We start from the raw sequence: 26502 nt of genomic DNA, 5'->3' as shown, positions 1-26502 counted from the left end.
CAGTGGGAGGTTGCAGTGAGCCGAGATCACACCACTGCACTCCAGCCTGGGGGACAGAGTGAGACCCTGTCTCAAAAAAAAAAAAAAAAAAAAAATATCAGTAAATACCCGATTCTGAGGTTACGGTGATATATACTCATACCTAGCTGGTGGTATTGTAAATTGTTATGTTTTCTGGGAAATATTTGACAACAGGTAGTTAGACTATTAAAAAATGTTCATACGTGTATTTTAGTTGCACTTCTAGGAGTATGGGAAATTTCTCAGATTCACATACTTGAATGCTCATCTCAGTGTGATTTATAATACTAAAAAATCAGAAAAATCTCAATTTTCCAAACTGGTGACTAGTTAACTATATCAGGGTATGCCCATATTTTGTAGTATTATACAAACATTAAAATATTTTAGAAAAATATTTAATTGCGTAGGAAACTACTATGCTATGACATTAAGTGAAAAATCTGTATACAAAATACTATACACATCATGACTTCAGTATCAGGATTGACACATATATGTGTGTATAATGAATGAAAAAAGTAGAAAATAAAGTTCCCAAATGTTAAAATAATGATTTTTGACTGGGGAAGCTAAACATGACTTTTATTTTTATGTTATTCTATATCTTCTAACCTTCCTACAACGATAATGTATACAATTAGAAAAATTCTGTTATTAAATTACTCGTAAAATAATGTATTATTCTAGCATTATAGTAAGAGTTAATTTTTTCTTTATTATGTGAAAAACTGAAAAATTCAAAACGATGTGTTTATTCCATGTCACACAGTAGAACAAAATGTTTTTTCTTTATCTTTTCAATGTCAGGATAAAAAAATCTACAACCAATAGCATTAAACTATCAGTTGTATCAAAATTTAAATAAAAATATATTCATACTCACTCAAGGTAGTCTTATTTTAAAATAAATTAGCATCTATTTTAAGTAATGAAGATAAATACATTGCAATAAAATTATTTTATTTTAAATATAACTTTGCCAGATTTTAATCAATTAACAGCAGTTTAGAGATATAGATATACATATATGTGTAGAATATATACTTTTTTAAAACAGGAAGGCATACTTTATGATATATAATCTTTTACCACAAACTATATACACTTCTCAGATATTAAATCAAACTAATATACTAGGAAGACACTACTACTTGGGACCAGCGCAGCACCTTTACAAGTAGTTTAACTTTTATATGTGACTTTAGTAACACCATTATACAAATAAGCCATCTTACAGGCATTGTTTTGGCAGTGTAAACCTAGAAGACACAGGTTGAATTTCACAAAAAGATCTGAAACTTGATGACTACTGCTTAGCAAATCTTTGTACAAAATGTGCAGTAACAGGTGCAAGTGTGGCACAGTTGCTAATAGCTAAAAACAGGCACAAAAACTTTACTGCCCTTTGGAAATTGGACAGAACAATCTTGAACTCTCATGTCCTATTGCTCCTCTAATGATTTAATATATTCTAAATACCTTTATGTGGAAATAAAAAATAACAGGACAAAAGCTGACCAGCGAGATTGCATTTCTGTCAGTAAAATTTCTCAAATCAACACATTCATCGAGTTTCTGACATTGTTCTTCGAGCAGCCGTCATCTGTCTAATGCAAAATGTGGCTTTGCTTTGTCTTGTTGCAAAGGGAAAGAAAAGCTTTTGTTCAGAGCTTTAGAAAAGTCGGTTCTGTCCACATAATGCATTTTCTCCTTCAATTCTGAAAAGTAGCTAATGCTCATTTGGTAGTGAAGTGCTGCAGAGGAATGTTCTCTTGCTCCTTCTTTCACAAAATTACTTTATGGACAGGTTTCGAACATGTCACTCAACCTCAAAACACAGTGCAGGCTTCTTGGTGGATGAGCTTACATTATCTGAGGGGCGGTAGGAAAGCGTGCTCATTTTTGTTGAAAGGTTTGAGTGGGATTTGGCTTTTGGGGGAATATATTTTAGAAGCTGGAGAAAATATTTTTTAAATTTTTTCCCCAGAAAGCCATAAAAAAGAGGATTCAGGCAATTGTTAAAATAAGCTATACAAATGGTGATAGGCATGGCCGTGTCCACAATATCTGCAATTCTACAGTCACGTATGATGCCTAGTTGAATCAATACATCCAGAAAAGTGAATATTTGGTGGGGAATCCAGGAAAAGAAAAAGAAAAGCACAATTGCCATAATTATCTTAAAAATATCATCATTTCTTGGTTTGTTCTTCTGAATTTCATAAGCCTTCTTTAGGGCCTTCCAAATAAGAGTATAACTTGTAAGAATGATCAGAAAAGGAAACAGGAAACCCAGTATATTTTTGGTCAGGCCCAGCCCTATTGGGAGGGTTGAATTTTGGGACTCATAATGGAAAGCACAAACTGTAATATTGGTGTTCTCAATGAAAAATACATTTCGATGGATTATAGCTGGCAAACTGGCCAAGCCTGCCAGCAGCCAAATGATGATGCAGGTGACTTTGGCTACAAGCATTGTGCGTCGAAGGCGGGACTTCATTGGGTGAACAATAGCCAGGTATCGATCAATGCTGAGACACGTGAGTAGAAACACACTAGCGTACAGGTTGAAACTGACGCTGGCTGAAGCAATCTTACATAGGTAATTGCCAAAGGGCCAGCGGTATTCCATAGCTGTGTAGACAGCCCACAGTGGCAAAGTCAGTAAAAAGCATAAGTCAGCCAGTGCTAAATTCAAAAGAAAAACACTGGCCACGGTCTTCAGCTTCATATAAAAGTAAATGACTATCACCACCAAGCTGTTTCCAAATATTCCCACCACAAAGATGATACTGTATAAAGTAGGAATCATGACAAATATGTAATTATGCCTTCCAGCTTTGGGACAATCATCTTGGATTCTTTTAATACCATCTTCGGTAGAAGAGTTGAGAATCATTTTGATCGCCTGGGTCGAATTTGTTGCAAACACTATATCAAATGCACCTGGGGAAAATAAAAATAAAATGGTAAAAAAAAATTCTTGTCATAAACAAACAAACATTCATTTCTCAGTCATAAACGTAGTAACTCAACTTTAGTCTTAGGAAAAAATACTGGATCATATTTCTTAAGGAAACACTGTGAACTGATAAAGCCTAAGAAAGCACATTTAAATTTTAGAACATAATTGCTTTTGTAGAAAATGGTAAGTATCATCCAGAGAAGTGAAACTGGGGTTCTATGTGAATAAACCTATCTAGGTCCTTTTCCTTTTTTTCTATAAGTAAATCTTAGTTTCCAAATTGATTAAAAACATAACCTAAATCTTAGAAAATACTACTGAATTAAATTAGTTTTTCAGAAAGACTTGAAAGTTTTTCCTGAGGTAAGCAGAACCAATTCATTTATCATTAACCTCAGAATTGTGACACATTCATATTCTTTAAACCATTTATTTCCTCTCACAATCTTTACTTAGGTATAAAGATTATAAGTATTCTCCCTTAAGTGGTCAGAATAGCTGCCTTTAGGTGACTGACAAATTGGTCACTGTGGCAATTGATTTAAGAGGCATAGGAGGTAGGGCTCGACTTTGAGGAACAGGACTTTTTCCATGGTTTTCCAGGCCTCTGCAGTCAGTAACTACTTATTCTTTAACTTCCAATTCAGTCTAGCAAAAGTGCATGAATCTTCTAACCTTCATACCTGCCAGCCATTTCTGAAGTTAACTCTGTGGTTAACCATTTGTGTAACAAAGATGTCAAGTGAATAGGTTTGGCCAGGATTATCAAGAAAGCATGTCTTTACTGAGGGCTTGAGAAAACAGCAGGTTTTTTAGAATTCTGGGAAGAATCAGATGCTCAGGAATGAGCTGCACAAAGCCATGCAAATATTTGCTCTGATTTTCTACATAATCAACAGTCAAGCTATTCATTTATGTGATTTAGAAAATCAACACATTCTGCCCTGGATAAGAGTCCATCAGGAAGTCCCAGGAAGGAGGCTGAAGGTTCAGTGAGAGTGACGTCACTGAATGTGGTACAGCCACACTCTGAGGTGAAGGTCAGCATTGGGCACAGGCCAGGACAGCTAGGTGGGCAGTGGTGCTGGGCACACAGATCCTATTGCTCTACCAGGAGCAGGTCCCCAGATGAACATGGCTGAGCATTCTCTTGTAACGGCATGCCCTGGGGAAAAAGAGGAGCAGAAATAAGACACCAGTGCCATGCCAAGCATGGTTGTGCTTGGCATTCAGGAGAGCTGAACACATGCTCTTAGAGTACTGTTCACTTTTGTGCAAAGGGATGGTGTGCAAAGGATACGACTCCAGTAGTCAGCTTTTAAGAGATAACACATGTGAAGGAGTTCTGAAGTGGTCTCTTTGTCTGCCCTGAGTAAGTAAAGTTGTTCTCCCTATGTAAGTTTTTGGTTGCATGTCCTCATTATTGTTCCTTTTTGCATCCAGCTTATATAATGTACATCCTTTTCTTCTTTGACTCACCAGGACATTAGTATCCACAAACAGGTGTTATCTACCCTAAATGTCACATCTTTGGTAAAACCTTCCCAACTTTTTTGAGCACTTTGACATTTTGGATGTAGGTTTGACACTTTTTTTTTTTTTTGAGACAGAGTCTCACTCTATTGCCCAGGCTGGAGTGCAGTGGTGCGATCTTGGCTCACTGCGATCTCTACCTCCCAGGTTCAAGTGATTCTCATGCCTCAGCTTCCCTAGTAGCTGGGACTACCAGTGTGTACCATCATGCCCAGCTAATTTTTTAATTTTTAGTAGAGACGGGGTTTTGCCATGTTGGTCAGGCTGCTCTTGAACTCCTGACTTCAGGTGATCCACCTGTCTTGGCCTCCCAAAATGCTGGAATTATAGGTGTGAGCCACTGCACCCGGCCTTGATACTTTACTGTAATCATCTGTTGACATATCTGTCTTCTCCACTGGTCTGTCGGTTGCTTGTGGGGAGAGCCTGTTTAAAGTTTACTAGTGTTTACTTGTTTCCTTGTTTACTGGTGTAGGCCCTGGTACATTCCAGGAGGCAGATGATAAATGTCTCATGAATAAGTGACTGAATGGACAAATGAATGGGTGAGCAGCATAGAACTTAACAGCTATGAATATAGTGTATCGAGATTATTTTCTGTGAAATCACATGTTGCTCCTTGCAGAGTTTCACAGAGAATACTCAGTGTCAACTTGGGCCTCGCCTTGGACAAAAAAACAGAAACAGAAACAAAATGAAATAAACAGGTAGAAAGTTCCTTGGTGCTTTTAGAAACTTGTGGTTTAGAAAACAGAAGATGAAAAGAAGAAATAATGTAACAAAAACTAGGGCTAGGCTTTTAGGGAGGTATGACTAGTTCTTCCTCACCCAGAGGATTTCCCTATACCTTGTAGATTTTCCAGTTCATCTTATTATTGTTTCTGAACTTATGCCAACTTACAGGTATAAATTCATTTATATAAACACATATTCTTTATTAAAAATTAATTAGTCATTAAAGGGTTATGGCTAGCAGTCATTTGTGCCTTAATGTGGATTAATTTACCTATTTACTTTCCTTTTAACCATCTACTAGATATCAGCTGGATTTTGCTTAGAAAAAGAATTAGTAATGTAAAGGTTAAGGAACCTCGAAGGTTGAAAAGGGCCTGGGTGAACTCCATAACTGAAAATGAGGGCAGAGGTAAATATTTTGTTCAGCTTGTGAATAAGGGCAGTAAAAAATAGAAGGGAGTACGCTTTACGCTCTAGAATCCCTTGGGTGCCCTGAGCTGTGAGAACAGGGAGGAAATTTTCTTCTCCTCCTTCTCTCTCCTCTTGGCTCGACTTTGACAGCACACAACTCATGTGGGTTCCATTAATCCTATGTTTGGAGTGAGTAGAATTTTATTAACTAGTCTCAAACTGTAACTAGCATTCATAATACAATTTCTGAGGGAAAAAGTCTGCCTTTGCGAGGATCAATTTATAAGCATAGTTTTGTACTCTAACTCCTTCACAAGCTATCAGCCTTTTTTTCAGTTACCATTGATTCATATTGACTGGTATTTAATATATAAAAGGTAGCTTTGAACAGCTAGGCGATCATCCCTGGAAACTTCGGTGAGGTATTATTACCTTAATGAGAATTCACTTGAAAGAATCTGGACATAGCATGGAATATACCAATTAGAAGAACATTTTACATAAATGTATAATGACCAGGACTCCCTGCCCAATAAGGAAACAAATTTTTTCCTACTTGAGGGTGGAGGAAAAAGGGAGAAGAATTTTAGGCGATAGAAACAGTGGAAGGAAGCACAAGGAAGTAGCAATGCAAATAGCACATTTCGTGGGTATCATCAACTCATCACATATTCACTGAACACCTACTATGTGTGGGTGTCCAGGATGCAAGGGGAATAAAGTCACAGTTCTCCTCCTCTACACAGTTTGAGTCTAGCCAGGGGGACAGGAGCCTTAAAGGCAGTATTATCTTTAGTGTGTTGAATGTTATATCATATCAGAGGCATGTGGAATACTCTGTGTTTATCACTGACCCAGATTGGTGGGGAGGGTGGGATTTGGGGGAAGGATGGTGAGAGGGCAGTGGGGGTGGGGAGAGGGATCAGGAGATGGCACCTGCAAACCAGCCAAGGTGGAGTAGAGATGGTGTCATCACTTGAACTTTCCCCTCCTTACTAATGCCTGCAGCATCATCTATGGGAAACAGCTCTCATAAATTAACAGATATTGCACAACGCTCTTGGGGGTGTGGGATCTGGATGTGCACTGGGCATTTCTAGATGGGAGGGTGACATAGGCCATTTCCCAGTCCGCACTTCTGCTACTGATAAGCTTCCCTAGAGAAATTTGTTTCTAAGGAAAGAAATAAAGATGGGACTTTCGTGATTGGCAGTTACTTTAGATTGATGATAAATGAGTGGGAAACAGTAGGGCTTTTTTTTCTTTGAAGCTGAACGGATGCTGGTTTGGTGAGAAGCCGAAGGAGAGAGAAATGTAATTGACTAGAAAAGCCAGATTTGTGAGATCTAGAAAGCGGCTATGTTTCAGTCACATCCTGCTTCTTTTCCCAGAAGAGTTATAGGTAGATAGAACCCTGATTAAAAACATAGGAGGATCCACCTCTTCCTAATTTTCCTATTTTTGGTCTTACTATTCCTTTTATCCAAGCTCTGTGGCTTACATGAATTCCATAGCACCATTTCCCCTTAGGGAAAGGAAGATGAATTTGGGGTTGAAAGAGTTGAAATGGAATCCTCCTTCGCCACGTAAAAATCTGTGTGGCTCTGGATAAGTCATCCAATTTCTCTGAACGTGACCCTCAGTTTTTTTTCATCTGTAGGAAACATGAACAGTGATATTTATTGCACATGATCTTTGTAGGAATAAAGTGAGATAATGTGAAAGCACTTGGTATATCTTTCAAATAGTGCTTAATGAATATATTTTACTTGAATCTTTACTATTATTTTTTGAATGCAAGGCAAACATTGACTCAGAACGGCCATGGGTTAAGAAAGCATGAGAGTAAAGAAAAGTGTTTATCATAGGTAAGTTCCTTCCGTTGCCATTAAAAGTCTAAAAATTCCAGGCTGTTGTTCTTTTGAAGTATGAGTAAAAAATAATCTTAAGCAGCTGAATAAATTTGCCGTGAGTCAGGTGGGAACTTAAGTCTGTGGCAAACATAGGTGTTGGCTCACTGTGGCCAAACCATGTTTATTTTACAATTGCTTTTGTAAGAGTTACCTTATATCCTTTGACAGCTTTCCTGGTTCTTAAAGCATAAGAATGAAGATTTTCTTTCCTTTTTTTATTCTAAGAATGCTTTCCCAAGACTTTTGATTAGAATATTAATACCTTCTTAAGCTTTTAGGCAAGCCAAAACCAATCTAATTAAATTGTTCATTACAAGCTCTTTTTAAAACTAGTTTGCAATCTAAAGAAAAAAAATTCCCCATAGTTTCCTATGATAATAAAGAGAGAACTAAAAGACCAAGTAATTATATTTTGGAATAATCTTCTATCAAAGTATCTCTTTCAAGCATCAAAAAGAGTAGGCCAATGTTTGTAAGCCATTTGCTTATAGTGCTGGACAGCTCAATAAACCATCCTGTTCAATAAACCGTTGTCTTTATTGTTCCTATTTTATAAGTCAGACTTAGAAAGGAACTGTTTCTGCTCCTATGTTGCTTCCCCCGCCCCTCTCTGCCAAGTAAGGCCACAGGAAATAACTGTTAGGTATTCACTTTTGAATTCATTGACTCAGAAATTGGCACTAATATTTTTAGGGTTTTTACTCGTTTCTTTTTTCAGATCTACTTGTTCTTATTTCTTAGCCCTCCGTTCCTATTTTATGAAGTCTACTTCTTTTGAATATCTGTCTGTTAAGAGCTCCTACCCAATTGCTTTACTATTTATAGTTCCTCACGTACAAATTCTATTTGTTGCACCGGTGGACACTGTTTCTTGATAATGAATTTCTGCTTAGGTTTTGTAATCTTTGACTGTGTTCATTTTTGGTGGAAATTAACTTGCTTGGGAAGACTGAGTGTCTGGATGATGGTAGCCTATGAAACTTCAGCTTGGGGGTACAGCACTCCCTTGATCTGGAAGAGTTCTTAATGCTCATTTCTGAGCTTAGTTTTCAACCTTATATATATATTTGCAGATACTAAATATTTGCAGTATTTAGTAGATTAGTATCTATATCACTCTCAAACTCTGTCTGGTCTTCAGAAGTTTTCTAGTCTTTCATCATGAATAGGCAGTGATTTTTCAGTCCCTGGCTTTAATCAGGAAACATAGCTTAAATTGCCTTCAGTACATGTACCTAGTGGTCCTGACTTTCACACTGCCAAAGTCACTGGAACTTTATCTCAACTGTGTATCTAATGTTAGTCCTGATCTGGCCCAATGTGGTCTTAACTTTTATTCGGAGCTGTGATCTTGCATTTTGTATTTAAGGCAGGAAGGGCAGTTTCCATGCCTGCTTCGTCCATTTCATCTCTACTGAGGTTGCCCTACATGTTATTTGAAGGTGATAATTTCCAAATAAGTTGCTTAAACCTAATAGCTTTGGAGTATAGTCATGGCTTTTGATGAAGCGTTTGAGCCTTTACAGGTTGTATTTGCCTCTATACTGGGAATCCTGGCAGCCATGAAGAGGGAAGCATGGCAGAACACCTAGCACTATGGGGCAAGAGACAAGTATTGCTTTTAAGTCAGATGCATGGGAGAATGCCATGCTCTTGGTTGGTAATCCTAGCCTAACTTCATGTTAAATGATTTCTTTGGGGATGATTTTGTTCATCCCTGCAATTTCTGAGTGAATAGTTCTCTCAATGCAAAACATTTTATTAAAATTATTAATGTCATTCTAATTAAGTACTTACGATCCAATCTCCTCAAACTTAATAAATGGCTCTCTGATATATGTACATGGTAAATAGTGGCTTCTGGCCATCTTCCCAAGTCAATATCATCCACTGTCATCTGACCTCACAAGAAATAAAAACAAGGCAAGTTGCTTTATTAAGTCTGCATGTACCAATTGTGACTAACTGTGGTGACAGTGGTTAAATGTTCCATCATTTCCAACTAGCCCTCCCCTTGTTTCATCCAAAATAACTAAGAACCCAAAGAACCCAGTTTTATGAAAGGAAATTCAGAAACTTTAGAATTTATATTAAAATTTATATTTAGGATATGAATTACAATGAAAGTAAAATGTTAATCCCACATTTTAGCTTCTTGGGAATTGTTTAAGACTACTGTCTAATAATGAAACTCTAAACTACAATTAAACTTCTCTCAAGTCTAAAAGTTCCTACTTACTATAAATTAAACAACTCAGTTGTGATGAATGTCCCAATCCCTCCCACCCACATCACTTTCCAAAATTCTTAGCTGTTTTTGTCGTTTTTATTTTATTCCAAAAAGTAAAGAGAAACAGGTATCAATGAAAGATATATGATCAAGTCTAATGCACATGCTTTAAACATCTTCCTTTGATATGTTGGTGTTAGTATTAAATACTCTTATGTTAAATATGAAAGGCCATGAATGGCCTTGAAAGAAGGCCTGTAAATAAATGAACCCCTGTCCTCTTAACACTTTTAAATTCTTCAAACTTACAGACTCATAGAATTTTCTCACAAGAATTATCGCCACATTTCAATGGATTAGTATCTCAGCCATCATGGGGAGGAAACATCATTTTTAATAATATGGCTCTTGGAGACTACTCACAAGCTTTTCTTTTCAACAGAGAAAAGGGCAGCACCAATGTGGGCTTAGTCAATAACAATTGCTTCATCCGACTTGTGAACAAAACTACAGATTTTGTATATGAAGCCACCGCACTTTTATTTCTTTGAAACTTTAATTCAACAGCAGCAACTGTTTATCTCATTTCAAATTCCATTTTAAGGGGTGTGAGGAAAGTTATTGGGCAGGAAAAGAGGTACTAATTAATTTGCACCCTTAAGAAATTATGATAATATTAGAGAATTTATATGTATTATGAGATTTATGTTAGGGTTATTGGCCACATGGCAATTCATTTTAGATTAAAGCTTTTAATATTATACAAGCCACATAACCATAAATTTTAAATGAAGCTAGAATATTCGATATACTGTACATGTTTTTCCAAATTGCTCGATGTTCTGATTGCAGAAGAAATATTCTTTAATGATAGTCTGCAAATTGGTGGAAAATGTGGGAGCAGACTGAGGTTCTAATTTTAGCTTTCCCACTCACTAGCTGGGTGACCTTGAAGCAGTCATTTAGCTTCCCTGGACCCCTGTATCCTCAGGGAGTTGGTTATACTCTTAAAAAAATTTTCTGAAGCATGAACTTTTATAATACTTCCATTGAACAGGTATGTGTCGTTTGATGAGAAGGGCAAAATTGCTTGACAAGTAGAATAATAACAATTTCAAGAATTATAACAAGGCAGTTGATTAATGCTATCATATATTGTTAAATCAGCTATCTATACAGATATTTTTAATCCCACACTGATTTAATAATATTTTATATTAAACACAAGAACTCTTTGTATTGAAACAACAAAGTGAAAAAAATTTACTGTTTACTCAAGATGAATAAAGAAACTCAACATAAGATTATCATAGTCACAGGTTTTTTTCTTTCTTTTAAAAAATTAACTATTACTCAAAGAAATATTTCCCAGGCACATGTGGATAGCTGGTTGTGGTCCTAGACTAATGAGGTCAATGTTACGAGTTTGGGCCCTATCTGGACTAGTTTGTTTCATTCCATTTACGGCCAAAGGCTGTAAGCCTTTCGGACATCCCTTATGTTATTTATTGACACTACCAGGTCAAAGAGTACAGTTTGGAACATGGTTGAAAATCAAAATTAAAAGCTTGCCATGAAGTTAGAGAGTCAAGATTACATGGTCCTGTGAAGAGGGGGGCGCAATGTGATACTGTTAAAATAACATAGAAAATCAACCTATTCTCAGATTCTTTGTAAGAAAATACAAGTTTTTAAAGTTTAGCAATTAGTTAATGTGGTCTAATTGCCCAGATAAAAACACAGAGGTGAGGGCAGAGTATTATAAGAGAACTTCAAGAGAAGGTTTCAGCATTCTGAAGAGTTAAAGGGCCTCTGTTCTAAGAAAACTAAAGATATAAGGGTCATGTTTATTTGATTTTATCACATAGTTTCCTTTTCTTCCATCACAGTTTTGTATGCATTATAGTTCTTTACTTTTTATTTATTTATTTTTTAACAAAAAAACGCTGTAAAAATTGAGGAATAGCAGAACAGCCTGGAAGAGAAAGCACTGGACTGCTGTCCTGGCAAAGAGTCTGCTCTGCCAGTAACTGGCAACACAATCTTACACGGGCAATTTAATCTTTCACTTTGTTTTCCTTTAAATATTACAAGATATTTAGAATGGGAATACCAACACCTGTTCTCACCTCTATTTCATGGACTGCTAAAAATAAAAAGTTCTCTGGAAGACATAAAAGCATTTTTTAAAATATAATTGTTCTATAATACAAGGGTAAGTAAAACGAATTAAATAAAGCTCAGACTTTCAAAATATTTCTAAAATTTTTATTCGGAAGTTCAGCAGAAATATTTTTCATTATTATAATAATGCTTTTAGTTTGAAGAATTATAACAAGGCACTTGATTAACCCTGAAAGAAAAGTAAAATAGTAGATATTGGATTGCTTCTACATTTAATACTTGTGGCAGCAAATGTTTGGGTACAAACTGACTACTCAGAGCAAATCTGACCAACATATATATTTTCTTTGGTTGTCAGAGCATTTACAGCTTTTGGGACTTGAATTTTCTGTAGTTCACTAATACACCCCTCTATTTTCTGGTTCTTTAGCTCAGTGCTGTCCAAAAGAAATAGAAAGTGAGACACATATATAATTGTAATTTTTCTACTAAAAACGTTTGACATGTGAAAAGGAACAGGTAAAATTTTGATAAAATAATCCAATATATCCAAACTATTGTCATTTCAACATGTAATCCATATAAAATTATTAAGATATTTTACATTTTTTGTACCATGTCTTCAAAATCCAGGGTACAATATATGCTTCCAGGACACCTCAGTTACACTAGCCACATTTCAAGTGCTTATCACACTGGGGCTGGCTGCTGTACTGGAAGCACAGTGTAGGTGCTTTTACTCACAGAAGTTCCCTAGTTGGCCCCTCTAGCAATGGTTCTGAAAGTGTGGTCCCTGAAACAACAGCATCAGCATCACCCAGAAATTTGTTAGAGATGCAAATCTCTGGCCCCACCACAGACGTACTGAATCAGAAACTCTGTGGGTGGGGTTCAGCAAGCTGTGTTTAATGGGCCCTCCAGGTAATTCTGATACACACTAATATTTGAAAAGCACTGCCCTGTAGGCAACTTAATTTGCAACTCTGGCTTAAATGCTGATAATCCTGATTAACAGGCAAAACCAATCCAACAAACAACAAAAGTACCCTCAGCTAAAATGTTTTCATTTAACCTTTATGAAGCATCAAAAACTGAATATGAGAAACTTACTCATTAAACTGCATATTTTTCATTACACATTCAGGACTGACGTAAAGTGTGCCCAGCAGGATGTCATCTAGTGAAATCCCCTTTGCAGCTGCTCACAGATATCTGAAATTCCTATAATTCAGGTAGGGTGGAATACCCACCTTCATACCTTCTCAGGGAGAACTAAGATCTACCTGAGAAGAAACACAATGGCTCAGGTGAGAACCAGAGTTAAGACAGGGGGAAGAGCATAGTGATGGGAGCCAGAAGTTCTGAATTAAGCACATGATTTACCTCCTATGAGCTGTGGAGCCTTTGGACTGTCACTTGACTTGTGATTCATTTTCTTCATCTGGAAAATGATGATAATAATAATAATGTTCATGATGAGGATGATGAAGTAGCAAGCATGTGTCCAGTTTGGTGCAAAACATTGTTGGAAACACCGAATGAGATCATGGATCTGGAGCTGCTATGAGACCCTAGAGCTTTGGAACTTTTGTTGGTGTTATTAAGTTCACACTGTGGTGTAAATGACTAATTTAATTTTTTTTTCCCTGAGAGCAAATTTGGGTAAGAGAAATTGGGAAACTGCACGTGGTGCTAGAAGTGGAAGAAACTCAAGTACCAGCAAGGGGTGGAAAGACTCAGAGAGGGGAGGCTGAAAGGCACTGCTGAGAGGCTGCTTGGACCAGACTGTTTTGCCAGCTCTGAGAATTCCTTTTGAGTATTACATAATTTTTAAACATAAATTACAGTGATATTACATCACTGTAATAAAAATATTTAGACCATTCTATCTACTATTATCTACCACTCCGTTTCTTTTCTATGTTAGGCTACTTGCGTTTTCTAATTAAATATCCTGTGATAAGAGACACTGATGCCAGGCCAATAAAAGGTAAACAACACTTTGCCATGAAAAACAAGATGAGCTACTGGTGACTGCTGCTTCCTGTGAAAACTTCATTAACAATAAGTGAGTTACCAGATGTCACACATCAGATTTGAAATTAAAATATATTCCCAGTAGTTGTGTGCTGTCTGAGCAGAAGTTAAAAATGAACTCTTTCCAAGAGAATTGCATAAAATAATGCACCAGTTTTTGCCTTCTGATTGTTTGTTCCTCCTCTAAGTGTAAAATAAAATGCACCTTCTGGGTTGTGAAGTGGAAATATAGCATTTCTGCATAGAAGGCTATGTAGGGAAGCGGCACATTACTCAAATAGCAGTAACTCCTTAAGGACAGGAGAATTTTTTTAACATCCTGTGCCACACCAAGACCATCATCTCCTCTTGTTTTTAACTTTGCCATCGCAAGTTCTCCTTTGCTCACCTTCACGTTCGGCATGTGACTTCTGCTTTTATTACCAGCAACAAAACTGTTCAAGTCAGAAACTGTCAGCGTTGACTCCGCTTGTCCTGAACACTGCTATAACAACCCTGTTAGTGCTTTTCTTTCTTCAGGAGATATTAAAACTCTCCTCTGGTTCTTCCAGCTAGCTAAGCTGAGGCTCTTCTTGTTCTCAAAGTTACAAGTCTCCAATCCAAAAGCAATTGTGGTTAGGGAAGGAACCCCACAGTAGGAAATAGAAGAATACAATTTCATTTGAGCCAGCAGAAATTTCAAATAAGCCAATGTGATAGAAATATCTAACACTCTCTAGTTTTTATAAACAAATAATTTTGGCTGAACTTCTTCAGCCCAGTTGCTTTGCAGTTTCAAAATTTTTGTGGTTACTGGTTCCAGCTGAAGATCATGGTCACTTGAAATCATTTATTTTTTTCCTCCTCAGTTAACTTTGGTTCTTATCTCCTGCCAGATAGGTGAAGCTTATAAATCAAATTCAGAGGGTAAAAGTGAATTATCATTCTCAATCCACCTCTTGGAGAAATATTTACATGGAACTTCTCTATACATAGAAATTCCCTGAAGCACCTAACAGTTTATTTCTGGATCATTAACTACTCATCAGATGCTGGGGATGTGGAAACTGCTGGCCTTTGGCTTTCACAAGGAAAATGGAGCATTTTTGAGATGATTTCTATCAATGGGGAAAATGTCAATTCAATCTTTTCAGCTTCATAACTTTAGCACAAAATGACATACAAGTGTTTAAGTTTATTTAATGTACCATTATTTTATACTTCTTTTTGTTTCTGCTGATTAACAGAAAGGACTTATAATAGTGGCTTAATATTAGCAATAGTAACACTGATCACTTACTATTAATTGGATGCTTACTATGTGCCCAGTGTTGCATTAATTGCTTTCATTTCTACAAGAGACCTATGAGCGAAGGCATCATTATTCCCATTGCTCAGGTGAAGAAACAGGAATAGAGAGCAGGTCCTTACGTTTTTGACATTCTGTAAGTAATGTTTCAAGGCTCTATTATTATTTTTTTATTTTTTGGCATGGTCATCGCTTCATACTCCAGTCTAGTGCCTCTCAATTAGACTGATTTTGTACTCCAGGGATATTTGGCAATGTCTGGAGACATTTTTGATTTTCCCAATGTGGGAGAGGGAGGTGTGGGGGTATTACTAGCATCTAGCAGGCAGACAAGTGATACTGCTAACCATTTTACAATGCATGGGACAGGCTCCCACACCAAAAAATTATCTAATCTAAAATGTCAATAGAGTTGCTACTGAAAAACCCTGCTCTGGTCCCTACTTTTTGTTTTAACCTTTGATAATTTAAACCTCTCACCACTTATGAAATAAATTAACTGTATACTGAATTTTATTGGAGGCTTTTGTTTCATGCATTATATCTTCCCGGGAAAACTACAGATCCCTCGCAAAAGATAAAATCCTATTGGGTAACCAAAGTTTAAAGCTGCGTTGGGTGCTTAGTAGGAGGAGCTCTCAAACAGGGAGTTTACTAAATATCTGCCGTGTTAGATCATTCTAGAAATTACCTTCTGTAAGCATTTTTTATAACTTCAGGATTCTGCACAGATAGAGCTGAAGAGGGAATTTGAGCTCAGATTCATCATTAGGGTTTCAAGAGATTGATGGCTGTTGTCGTGGCCCTAAGGTCCGCACTGAAGGGGGGAAGCCACCTAGTCCGGAAGTCAAACCCTGCCCTCTTGTGGTATCACTGCCATAGACACTTTGGGGAATCTGACAGGATCAGAGGGCATCGATCTGTATCCTTCAGGTCTGAACTGACTGCCATATTTAAGTGTAAATTCAGCTGTGCATTCACATTAGGCCTTTTCTTCTTTGTGGAACAGTATATTAAATATAACATGTAATCAAGGCTTTCATTAGAAACCAAGTGGAGAGAAGAGAGAAAGAGAGAGGACAAACATACCATACCTAGTTACAAATGTTACTTTCTGGAAGTTTGACAATCACAGAGTTTTACTTACTTAGCTTGATTCTCTGTTATTTGCCTTCTCTACAAAACTGCTTTTCTGACTAATAAAGGCATGGAGTAGTTTTTGTAGGCAAGGAGAAACAATTCTGGGAAAAAGCTTTGTAAGGAGCAATATTAATAGACATCTGTGCCCAAAATTTGATTCCTGTGGTATTTTCCCTACAAATTTCTTATAGGCTAGTTCAAGGAGAAAAGCATCATAAAGTTTGAAAGACCAGCTAAATCAGTGGAAATTATACTCTCCCCTTTCGCATTAAGAACTCTATTCTCTTACTATGAAAACACCACTGTTCTTTCTTATCTCAGAGTGCAGCCTTTTCTGTATACTGATGCCAAATGGGTAACATTTTAGTGAGACATTTGAAATTGTGATATGCAACTCGGTGGGGGACAAACAAGGTCATTTAAAAGGTCTCTTCATTGAGAACATCAGAGCTTTCAAAAGAGGCACACAGCCTTTCCTGGATAATTGGGGGTAAATGAAGAAAAAGCCCATAAAGTACAAAAATTAAAAAAACACACAGAAACACTCAGAATTAAGAGTGAAAAGATATCATGAATGCTGATGCTGAATCTTAATACATAAAACCAAAGGCAATGAGTAAAAGAGCAATTTAACTTAAGAAGTTGATGAACATAAATCAGTTGACTGCAGGCCAGGCATGTTGGCTGACGCCTGTAATCCCAGCACTTTGGGAGGCCAAGGTGGGCGGATCACAAGGTCAGGAGCTCCAGACCAGCCTGGCCAGCATGGTGAAACCCCGTCTCTACTAAAAATACAAAAATTAGCCAGGCATGGTGGCATGCACCTGTAATCCCATCTACTCAGGAGGCTGATGTAGGAGAATCGCTTGAACCCGGAGGTGGAAGTTGCAGTGAGCTGAGATCACGCCACTGCACTCCAGCCTGCGCAACAGAGTGAGACTTTGTCTAAAAAAAAAAAAACAAAAACAAAAACAAAAACAAATCAGTTGACTGCAGGATTTAGCAAGGGAAAAAAGAAACTTAGAACTGGAATTGGGGGAATTCTTCTTTGCTTCTCTAAAAATTGAGATCTTGGACAAATCATTAAACCTTCATTGAATTTTGATCTGACAAATGGAAATGATATTAATACTATGAAGCCTCTACCTTGCCCTCGGAAGAGTGTTTTAAGATTATGTGTACAAAATAATTTTTTCAAAAGACAGTATATTATACCCATTCAGTATGAATACACTAGATACAATAAAAAACAAGTTTACTAAATAGCTGAAGTGCAAAGCTAATTTATAGACCAAGAGATATATATTCAGCACCTAGAATCTTAAAAAGGAACATTAATTGGCCAGGCGCGGTGGCTCACGCCTGTAATCCCAGCACTTTGGGAGGCCGAGGCGGGCGGATCATGAGGTCAGGAGATCGAGACCATCCTGGCTAACACGGTGAAACCCTGTCTCTACTAAAAATACAAAAAATTAGCCGGGCGAGGTGGCGGGCACCTGTAGTCCCAGCTACAGCTACGCGGGAGGCCGAGGCAGGAGAATGGCGTGAACCCCAGGGGGCGGAGCCTGCAGTGAGCCGAGATTGCGCCACTGCACTCCAGCCTGGGTGAAAGAGCGAGACTCTGTCTCAAAAAAAAAAAAAAAAAAGGAACATTAATTTAATTAATGTTAGCAGAGTCTATTATCTGGCTGGCCTCATAGGAAACACCACCTTTGCAGTCTCACAGGTCAGGGAGAACCTGTCTCCGGCCGGGTGTGGTGGCTCACGCCTGTCATCCCAGCACTTTGGGAGGCTGAGGCGGGTGGCTCACTTGAGGTCAAGAGTTTGAGACCAGCCTGGCCAACATGGTGAAACCCCGCCTCTAATAAAAATACAAAAATTAGCTGGGCATGGTGGCGGATGCCTGTAATCCCAGCTACTTGGGAGGCTGAGGCAGGAGAATCGCTTGAACCCGGGAGGAGGCGAAGGTTGCAGTGAGCCAAGATCGCGCCACTGCACTCCAGCCTGGGCAACAGAATGAGACTTATACATATACTAAGTAAATTGCGTCATAAAATTTTACTTTACAGATGTAATTTGTTGCATTATTATATATGGCCAATAAATGGATTAGAATGAAGTTAGAAGCCCTAATAATACAATAATATATAATGATATAATTTGTTATTAATCCCATAAAGCAATTTAAAGAATTACTTTTGGGGAAGAAGTGAAAGAATAAACACATAAAGTACAGATGACTTTAAGTTAACTTTATGTTGGAGGAAGAAAACATCACACTATAGATCTTTGGTTGGTGAATCAAACCTCAACTAATTAAATGACAGAAACTTCCTTCAAAATGCAGGATTCAGAGAAAAATTTTGTGGCCTACAGCTCCCCTAGTATTCATATAAGTCTCTTCTGTGAATTATCTGACTTAACATGTGGTAATTGTTGTTTTTTAATAGGATTTCATGAGTTCACTTTCTAGTAATTATACAACACTGTATTGTTTCTGGCAATAACATTTTTGGTATTACTTTATTACTATATAAAATAATGGAAAAACAAATTAGGCTAAATATTTTTTGTACTCAGAATAGAGCAGGCAGATTTGTGAAGTTCATTAGGACTTTGTGAGAATAACATAATATGCTAATAATTTTGGATATTTTGATATAAAAAAGATTCTAATTCAGAGAAAATATGTTTTTGGAATCAGTCTATTCCAGTAGCTATACTTGTATAAATAAGTCAATGATCAGCTTAGAGCCATTCCCTAGATAAATTACATGGTTTCTTTGTATCTTATCAGAAACTAGTATGTTCTCTTTACATAAAAAGTCATTCTGCAACTTATGGACTTTTGATTTAGGTTTGGAGGGTAGCTTTATCTCCTGTGAGTCAGGAAGTCACAAAAATGTCTGCTATAGAAAGAAATTTATGGGTCAAATTTATTGATTTTCTTCTTCAGAGAAATACAAGAATATATATGTATGCCTTTTGTCTGGTAAACATACACAATTACTATATTATCAAAGATGTTTTGGTTGTCAGGTTATCCAACTAAAGTCTATTTTAACCTAAAATGTGGTTGAACTACTATTCTCTACAGCCTTTTTTTTCCTTGTAAGTCAGATTCATAAGAGATTCCTTGTAAGTCAGAGATTCATAGTATTGTATTATTGTTATGTTCCCTAGACATTATGCATTCCAGGGTTCACATATTCAAATACATATATAGGCTGGGAGAAATAGGTGAAATGGACATGGTGGTGAATGGAGGGCCCTCCCCCTTTCTTGGAAGGGGTCACGGGGTCACTTCTCAGCTATAGACAATTGTGCCAATTGTAATGAGGTGGGGGAAAACAGCTAACTTTAAAATACAAACTTAAAATTTCAAATTACGTGTGAAAGATCCTATTTTAAAATGTTTTCAACTAATATATACATATATATTTTAAAACCCAACACTGTGGAACCTAACAGAACTTTTCTGCAGATTAGATTTAGTTAAAAAGGCTGCCAGTTTGAAACTTAGGATCCAAGCCAACCATCTCATTTTAGAACTGAGACAAGACTCCAAGCCCCAGAAAGATGTTGCAGACCCTCATTCCAATGTTTTAACTAGACTGAAGACTTAAAGTATGTCTCTGTTTGTTAGACATTCCCCCTTCCATTCTACATTCAGTGATTCATGGCTGAATAGTTGGAGGTTATGGGAAAACACAGAGATGTGACGGGATGAGGCTACTGTGTACCCTTGATCTCACACAGCCAGCCTGCACAGCCTGCACTGCGTGAGATGAGCCTGACTCAGTCTGAGGAAGCTTTCAGGATGGCAGCGTGAACTTCACCCCCACCCCTCATTGTTCTTGCTAGCAACTTATTTTTCCCTTTTCATTTTTCCATCCTGTAAAGCATACTGTTACATCTCTTAGAGCTGTTGCTGCTCTGAAGTGCTCCAAAGTGATGTCTCTATGTGAGTGAATACAGCATAGAATCCATGATTTGGGTATTCTTATACTATTTTGACATTTACTTGACAAATATTATCTAGTGTTCAAAAGGTCATCAGAAGTGAAAGGGACTGAAGCTATTTCATAGAGCCATACTCACTCAGTGGCCCTGGCTAGATGACTGGTGAGGAGTTTACATTTTAAAATATTTTAAATAAATACTGAAAATATTTATTTTTGAACAGTTCTTGTCAAGTGTTTCTGAAGTGAACTTTGCTACAAGTATGAAATTATCTGTACATTTATGTTTTAAGGCTACATTTGTGTTTTGATACTGATGTATTTCCTAAATACATTCACTGCAGATTTGGGAATACACACACACACAAAAAAAGTGCAGGAAGAGAACACATTGCTACACTGACTGAGGGAGTTACACAGGATTAATCCTGGATGAATATGGAGTATTTCTGATTAATAGTAACACTTGGCTAGCACATTCATTGTTTGGGATTCTATCCCTAATAAAACTTCCTGGACATGCAAGTTGATCTTTCAGATTTATTGAAAAATAGTTTAATTCTCATGAGCATATTTCAAACTCTGTACAAGGACAACATGGACATGTATACTTTGGTTAATTGCTTGGTTGGCTGGAACAACATAGTTCATGATTTCATACACAGCTCCTTGGATGTGAAGTGTTGGGAGCTGCAAAAATGCTGACTTCCATATTAATTGTATTTCATGTGAAGAAATAACATTTCATGATTTTTAACTAGAGTTTTGGGGTGAGTCAGAAAACAGAGATGGAAAATGGTGGTCTGATGATGCAAACTCTTGTAACTGACTCAGAAGATGCTATGTTGATGACTGCAGATGGCTTGATGGCTACCTCGTGAGGAGGCTCAGTCTAGAGTGGAGTATCAATGCATGAAGGGAGTGGAATCTGTTCCAGGCCAGCAGGGACCAGAGTGAGATGAGAAAGGGGCCACAGAGTGGCACCCTCCTGCCTCTTCTTAGAATGAAGCACTTTTTCTGAGAGTTCAGCATTAAGAAAGGATTAAGCATGAAGTATTCAGCTGCTGGGAGGAAACTCAGCATCCAGGGAAGAATGTTGTGGGGGATGTGAAACAAATGCAGTCTTAGCATCTGAAGTCCCACTTTAAGTTTTCATCTCAGACACTGTAGTGTTCATCTCTAGAAGTTCAATTTCAGTCTTTTTTGTATCTCCTATGTCTTTATTTAATATATTCAAACTTCCATCAAGCATTTTGAACGTATGAAATAGTCATAATAACCATTTAATGTCATAGTGTAATAATCCTATCATCTGTGTCATTACTGACTGGGTCTGTTTCTATTCATTTTTTTTCTTTTTATGGGTTGTACTTTCCAGTTTCTTTGCATGCCTGGTGATTTTATAATGGATGCTAAACATTGTGAATTTTACTTTGTTGGATATTGGATGCTTTTGTATTCCTACAAAAATTCTCCAGTTGTTTTCTGAAAAGCAGTTGAGTTACTTGCAAATAATTTAATTCTTTTGAGTCTGACTTTTGTGGTTTCTTAGGTGGGACCAGAGCAGCAATTAGTCTAGGGCTAAATTTTTCCCATTCCTGAGGCAAGAACCTACTGAGTATGCTACCTGATGCTCCATGAATTATGAGACTTTCCATTGTGGCTGGTGGAAATAGGAACTATTTTCTAGCTCTTGATGACCTCTGGGGCTTGTTCTCTCTAATACGTTTGGGTGATTATTTACCCACATGCACTGAAGCACAAGGGGTACCCTTTGCAGATCTCTGGATTCTCTGTGCAGCTCTCAACTCTCTGGTACTCTGAACTCTAGTCTCCATGGCCTCTCTGGACTCCCAGCTCCATGTCCTTAACTCAGGGAGGACCCCGAGTTTCGCCTGGGTGTACCATCCCTGTATCATGCCTGCAAACTCCCTCCAGGCAGGGGGCTGGGACAATCCCAGGTCATTTGTTTCCTATCCTCCAGGGATCACTGCCCTTTGTTATCTCATGTCCACTCCCTTGAAAACCATTGTTTCATATATATGTCCAGTTTTTAAAATTGTTTTAGGTGGGGAGGTAAATCTAGTCCCTGTTATTCCATCTTGGCTGGAAGCAGAAGTCTCTGGGTTTGAGTTTTGCTCCTACATCTTACATGCTACTTGATTTTGGAAGAACTACTCAGCCTCATCCTCCTCTTTGCCCATTTATGAAATGGGGATAATACTGCAATGATTAATCGATGGAGTCATATAGGGGAAAACATGTTATAGTCTAGATGATTAGGCAAAGGAACACTCATACACTGAGAGTGGGCTTTTACCAAAAAGACTGGAGCTGAATGAACCTTTTCTCTCCCGAGCAAGATCGCCTGAGCCCTTTTTTCTTGACCACACAGGGATAACTACCTTCTTTGTTGCCCTCTAGCCAATTAATGACCTTGCCCTTTTACCTTTCTGAACCTGCTGGTGAAGACCTTATAGGACAGACAACTCACCTCCTCCCAGAACCCATGGGGCAAAAAACAAGCTTATCTGAAATGTTTTGCCAAAGCTATACCTACACAGGATTATAGCACCACCAACAAATTCTGTGTGATTTGTAGCAATAAAAATCTCATTTGTTCTTATTTACACCTTAATTTAAAATAATCGTTTTCACTAAACTGTGAAGTAGAATGAATCAAACTATTAATTGAGAACATCTGCCCACAATTATAAATATATGGAATTCACTTAGTTATAATCAGTACATTAACATTTGAAAAGAAAATGATTTTTTAATGCAAATATATCTTTCTTCTGACATATTAAAATTCCAACATACTAAAGTAGTAACGTGAGTAAAAAAATAAAATCCTATGGCTTTTTTATTGCATGTTTATTTAGGCCAAACCAGTATGAGGCAGCTAGATTAATTACTTTTATACTGTTAAGTACTGTACATAGTTAATTGTTTCATCTAAGTTGTGTCTGAGCCAAACCTGTGAATTACTATTCATGCAGGGCAATGATGATAATTTATGTACTCCCTCTATGCTACAGCTTGTTAATATACTATTTTTGATTTGAAACTAGATGTTAAAAGTTTGCAAGAGGCTTTTAGACTACCCCATGACATAAGTTCTAAAATTATGGATTTGAAAAATAAGGTTGACAACATGCTATGATAGGAAGTTATTTAGATGATGGAATTTTAATAGATTTGGTATGAAAAAATACATTCTCCCATGTTTTCCTCTGATCTGTTGACACTTATGCTTTGAGCCTGTGTGTGTGTGTGTGTGTGTGTGTGTGTGTGTGTGTGTGAGAGAGATTCTGCTTGATTTTATGATGTGGTTGTTTTTTGGGTCCTTAGCTTCCTACACATCTACCACATGCACAAAACCTGTTTTCACCCACTCTCCCAATATGGCTAATCAGATATTTAATTGTAGCTACAAGTGCCCAATAGCTTCAAGCAGTTAGAGAGATGCTCACAACTACCATGAACTTTTCAAGATAAAGAGATGACACTGAATCTATTTTTAAAATGTGAGATCAACTTCTCAAAACTTCAATAAGAGATTCCCAGAGATACTTGTACATAGTGAAGTGAAAGAGAACTTTAAATGTTTTACAGATCCAAATATTAAAAATTTAACAGATGTCATTAAAGTAAAAGGGCAAACAAAGAAGAAATGAGTAAAAACAAAAAAAGTAACTAAAAAATAAAGACAGCTGTCGTGGAGCTGGCTTGCTGCTCCAGGTGGCCCTGGATGGGCAGCGTTAGCATCAACTGGGAGTTTGCGAACAAGACAGCCTCAGGCCCCACCCCAGACCCAGACAGAATCTGCATTTTAAGCAGATTCCCCAGGTGACTTGGGTGTTCATTAGAGTTTGAGAAGCACTAGTCTAGAGGCACATGGAGTTTCCCTCTCATGTAGACTAAAGAGCCATCCGATTGCTGAGCTCACTGAAGTGTGGCTCCCCATGGACAGAACCTGAGAACAGGACAGGCAAGTTGAGGTGGCTGGAGATTCTGTTTTCATGGGGAGCCTCTGGAGTACAAAGGAAGCAAAGCCCCAGTGAGGCAAAACTGTGTACAAAAATATATGTTTCACATAATACAGAGATCTAGCAGCTCTGTTCACAAGATCTTTTAGAGACAAATAATACGGATCCAGACTTCTTGCTGTGACTTTGGCCAGAGAGTTTTTGCTTATTTAGAGGAATTGAGGAACATCTAAAAGGATGAGAAGTGTGCCACCTTCCCTTGAAGCCCATTCTGGCTTGTTTTCTTCTATGAAATATGTGAATTTTATCATCTGAATAATTTTAACTAACTTTTCCCCTTAAAATGCAGGCACTTTCTGCACAATTTCCTCTTCTTGCAGAGGCTTTCAAACTGTTCAACCACTAGAGGTCTGTATTACCTATTTTAAAAAACCATTACTAGCTGGCTAAGACTTTCAGCTTTCAACTTCAATACCTAATTGCATGTTTTAAGATTTAAACTCTCAAGACATAACACCAGGGAATAAAAAATCACAACACTTTAAGAAATGAAGAAGCAAACCGAATAGGAGCCGCCCTTCCATTTGGAACAGGACTGAGTCTCCCATGTTATTTCTAGCAGACAGCTGAGCACAGCTTCACACTCTTAACACGGAAATCAATGGCCAACCACAAATCAAAAAACAAAATTTATTTTCTTCAAAATGCCTATGCAAAATAGTTTTTATCTCAATATATTTAAAACCCGTGTTTTAACTTCAAATTTTAAAGCGTTTATTTTCCTATTGGAACAAAAGAAAAAATAAAGTGGTTGAATTCCCATTTGGTTTATTTAAAAACACCAATTTTACTACTTTTATGAGGGCTTTAAAATAAAATTTCATTTAATTAGGTCATACTATATAGGTTTAAAAACTAATGTCCTTTCAGTCTTATAAGGCTCTGTTGCAATTTTATAAACTAATGCATGAGACTGAGCTTGCCTGGTTAAAGTTATAATAGAGGTGACACTTGCTGGTGGCCTCTACTGCAAGTTGGATACCCCAGGTTTTCACTGCGTTCCATGTTCACCTGGAGATTTTCACTAGAGTAGTCCATTTGGGTCTACCCTCTGCCAGTAGAAGCCCAGGCTCTGAGCCTTGCAGAAACCTGAACATGAGGCATCCCATTTACAGGGCCATCCTGATTAGAAATGATGAAACCTTTCCCTAGCATATGGGGCAGGCCTCCTAAAGAACTCCACACTCACGTATTCACACATTTAAGTAGAATGGTTGAAAATATTACAGACATAAAAGCTGTAATTTACTGAGTATTGCATAGAGGTTTGGGATTCTGATGCTAGATCTTCATAGATTCTAATTACGCCTGCATTTCAGTAAGTGGCTACATTTGTTGCCAGGCAAAGTGTAATACTAGGAAGCTCACTTCTTTTAAAAGGCATTATTGCATAATGTTCCTGCCCTGTAAGGCCTCTAAAAGCATAAGGACGTATAGTGTGGCTTCCCTCTCAATCTGTCACTTTATTAAAACACAACAATTTCCAAGTGTTATTTGGCAGATCAGCTGGGTTCATTTCAAAGGCTAATATTTAACAGAGGGGAAAATAACTCATCCCAATCCTTTTAAAAATTGTTTTCTACGTATTTGCAGGCAAATTGCCTAGTGTTTTATATAGATCTCAAAGCTAGGATTCAAGAATAATTTTAGTAATGTCTTACACTGCTTGTCTACATAATCAAAATGATCAATTCTACAGCAGAAGGAAACTAATTCACGGCACAATAATTTGTACTACAGACCACTGTATTTAAAGTAGTTAAGTTTTTCTTCATTTCCTGTTACATTTCTGCCGATGGCTGGTGGCATATGAATTAACAATTTTCCTCACTGAAATGCGACATTAAAATATCTGCTTTATTCTATCCTGAACATTCCTCTCAGAGCTCCTGACTCTTCTACTATAATTCAAAATGATGTTAGCTTATACTTGCACCCAGTATCAGTATAAACCTATAATTAAATACTAGCACAGTGCTCATTTATATTTTTTAAAATGCTGCAATTGTAGCAGTTAATTAAACAGTAACAGTAAGATCTTAGCCTCTGGTGAATTTGGTGGGTTATTTCTGGGAGAAAAATGGTTGG

General features: G+C 37.3%; 1 protein-coding gene across 6 annotated transcripts in view; it reads right to left on the bottom strand.

Annotated features, from left to right (window-relative positions):
* Positions 1-967: 967 nt before the first annotated feature.
* AGTR1 (angiotensin II receptor type 1) overlaps positions 968-26502 on the bottom strand; it is a 45027-nt gene continuing 19492 nt past the window's right edge. For 2 of the 6 annotated variants that reach the window (XM_003256238.3, XM_003256239.3), the window contains 2 exons: positions 13319-13376; positions 968-2970 (listed from right to left, as the gene is read on the bottom strand). In XM_003256238.3, coding sequence (XP_003256286.1) covers positions 1844-2970; positions 13319-13376 — 1185 coding nt within the window. In that variant the 3' untranslated portion in view covers positions 968-1843. Of the gene's footprint in view, positions 2971-3997; positions 4155-13318; positions 13377-26502 lie in introns of those variants that run through there. The other 4 variants (XM_003256237.3, XM_003256236.4, XM_003256240.3 and 1 more) reach the window with 3 other exon arrangements.

The sequence above is a fragment of the Nomascus leucogenys genome, chromosome 11, assembly GCF_006542625.1.
Source record: "Nomascus leucogenys isolate Asia chromosome 11, Asia_NLE_v1, whole genome shotgun sequence".
Taxonomy (NCBI): domain Eukaryota; kingdom Metazoa; phylum Chordata; class Mammalia; order Primates; family Hylobatidae; genus Nomascus; species Nomascus leucogenys.
The sequence above is the reverse complement of the archived record's forward strand: the minus strand, read 5'-3'. Positions and strand labels throughout refer to the sequence as shown.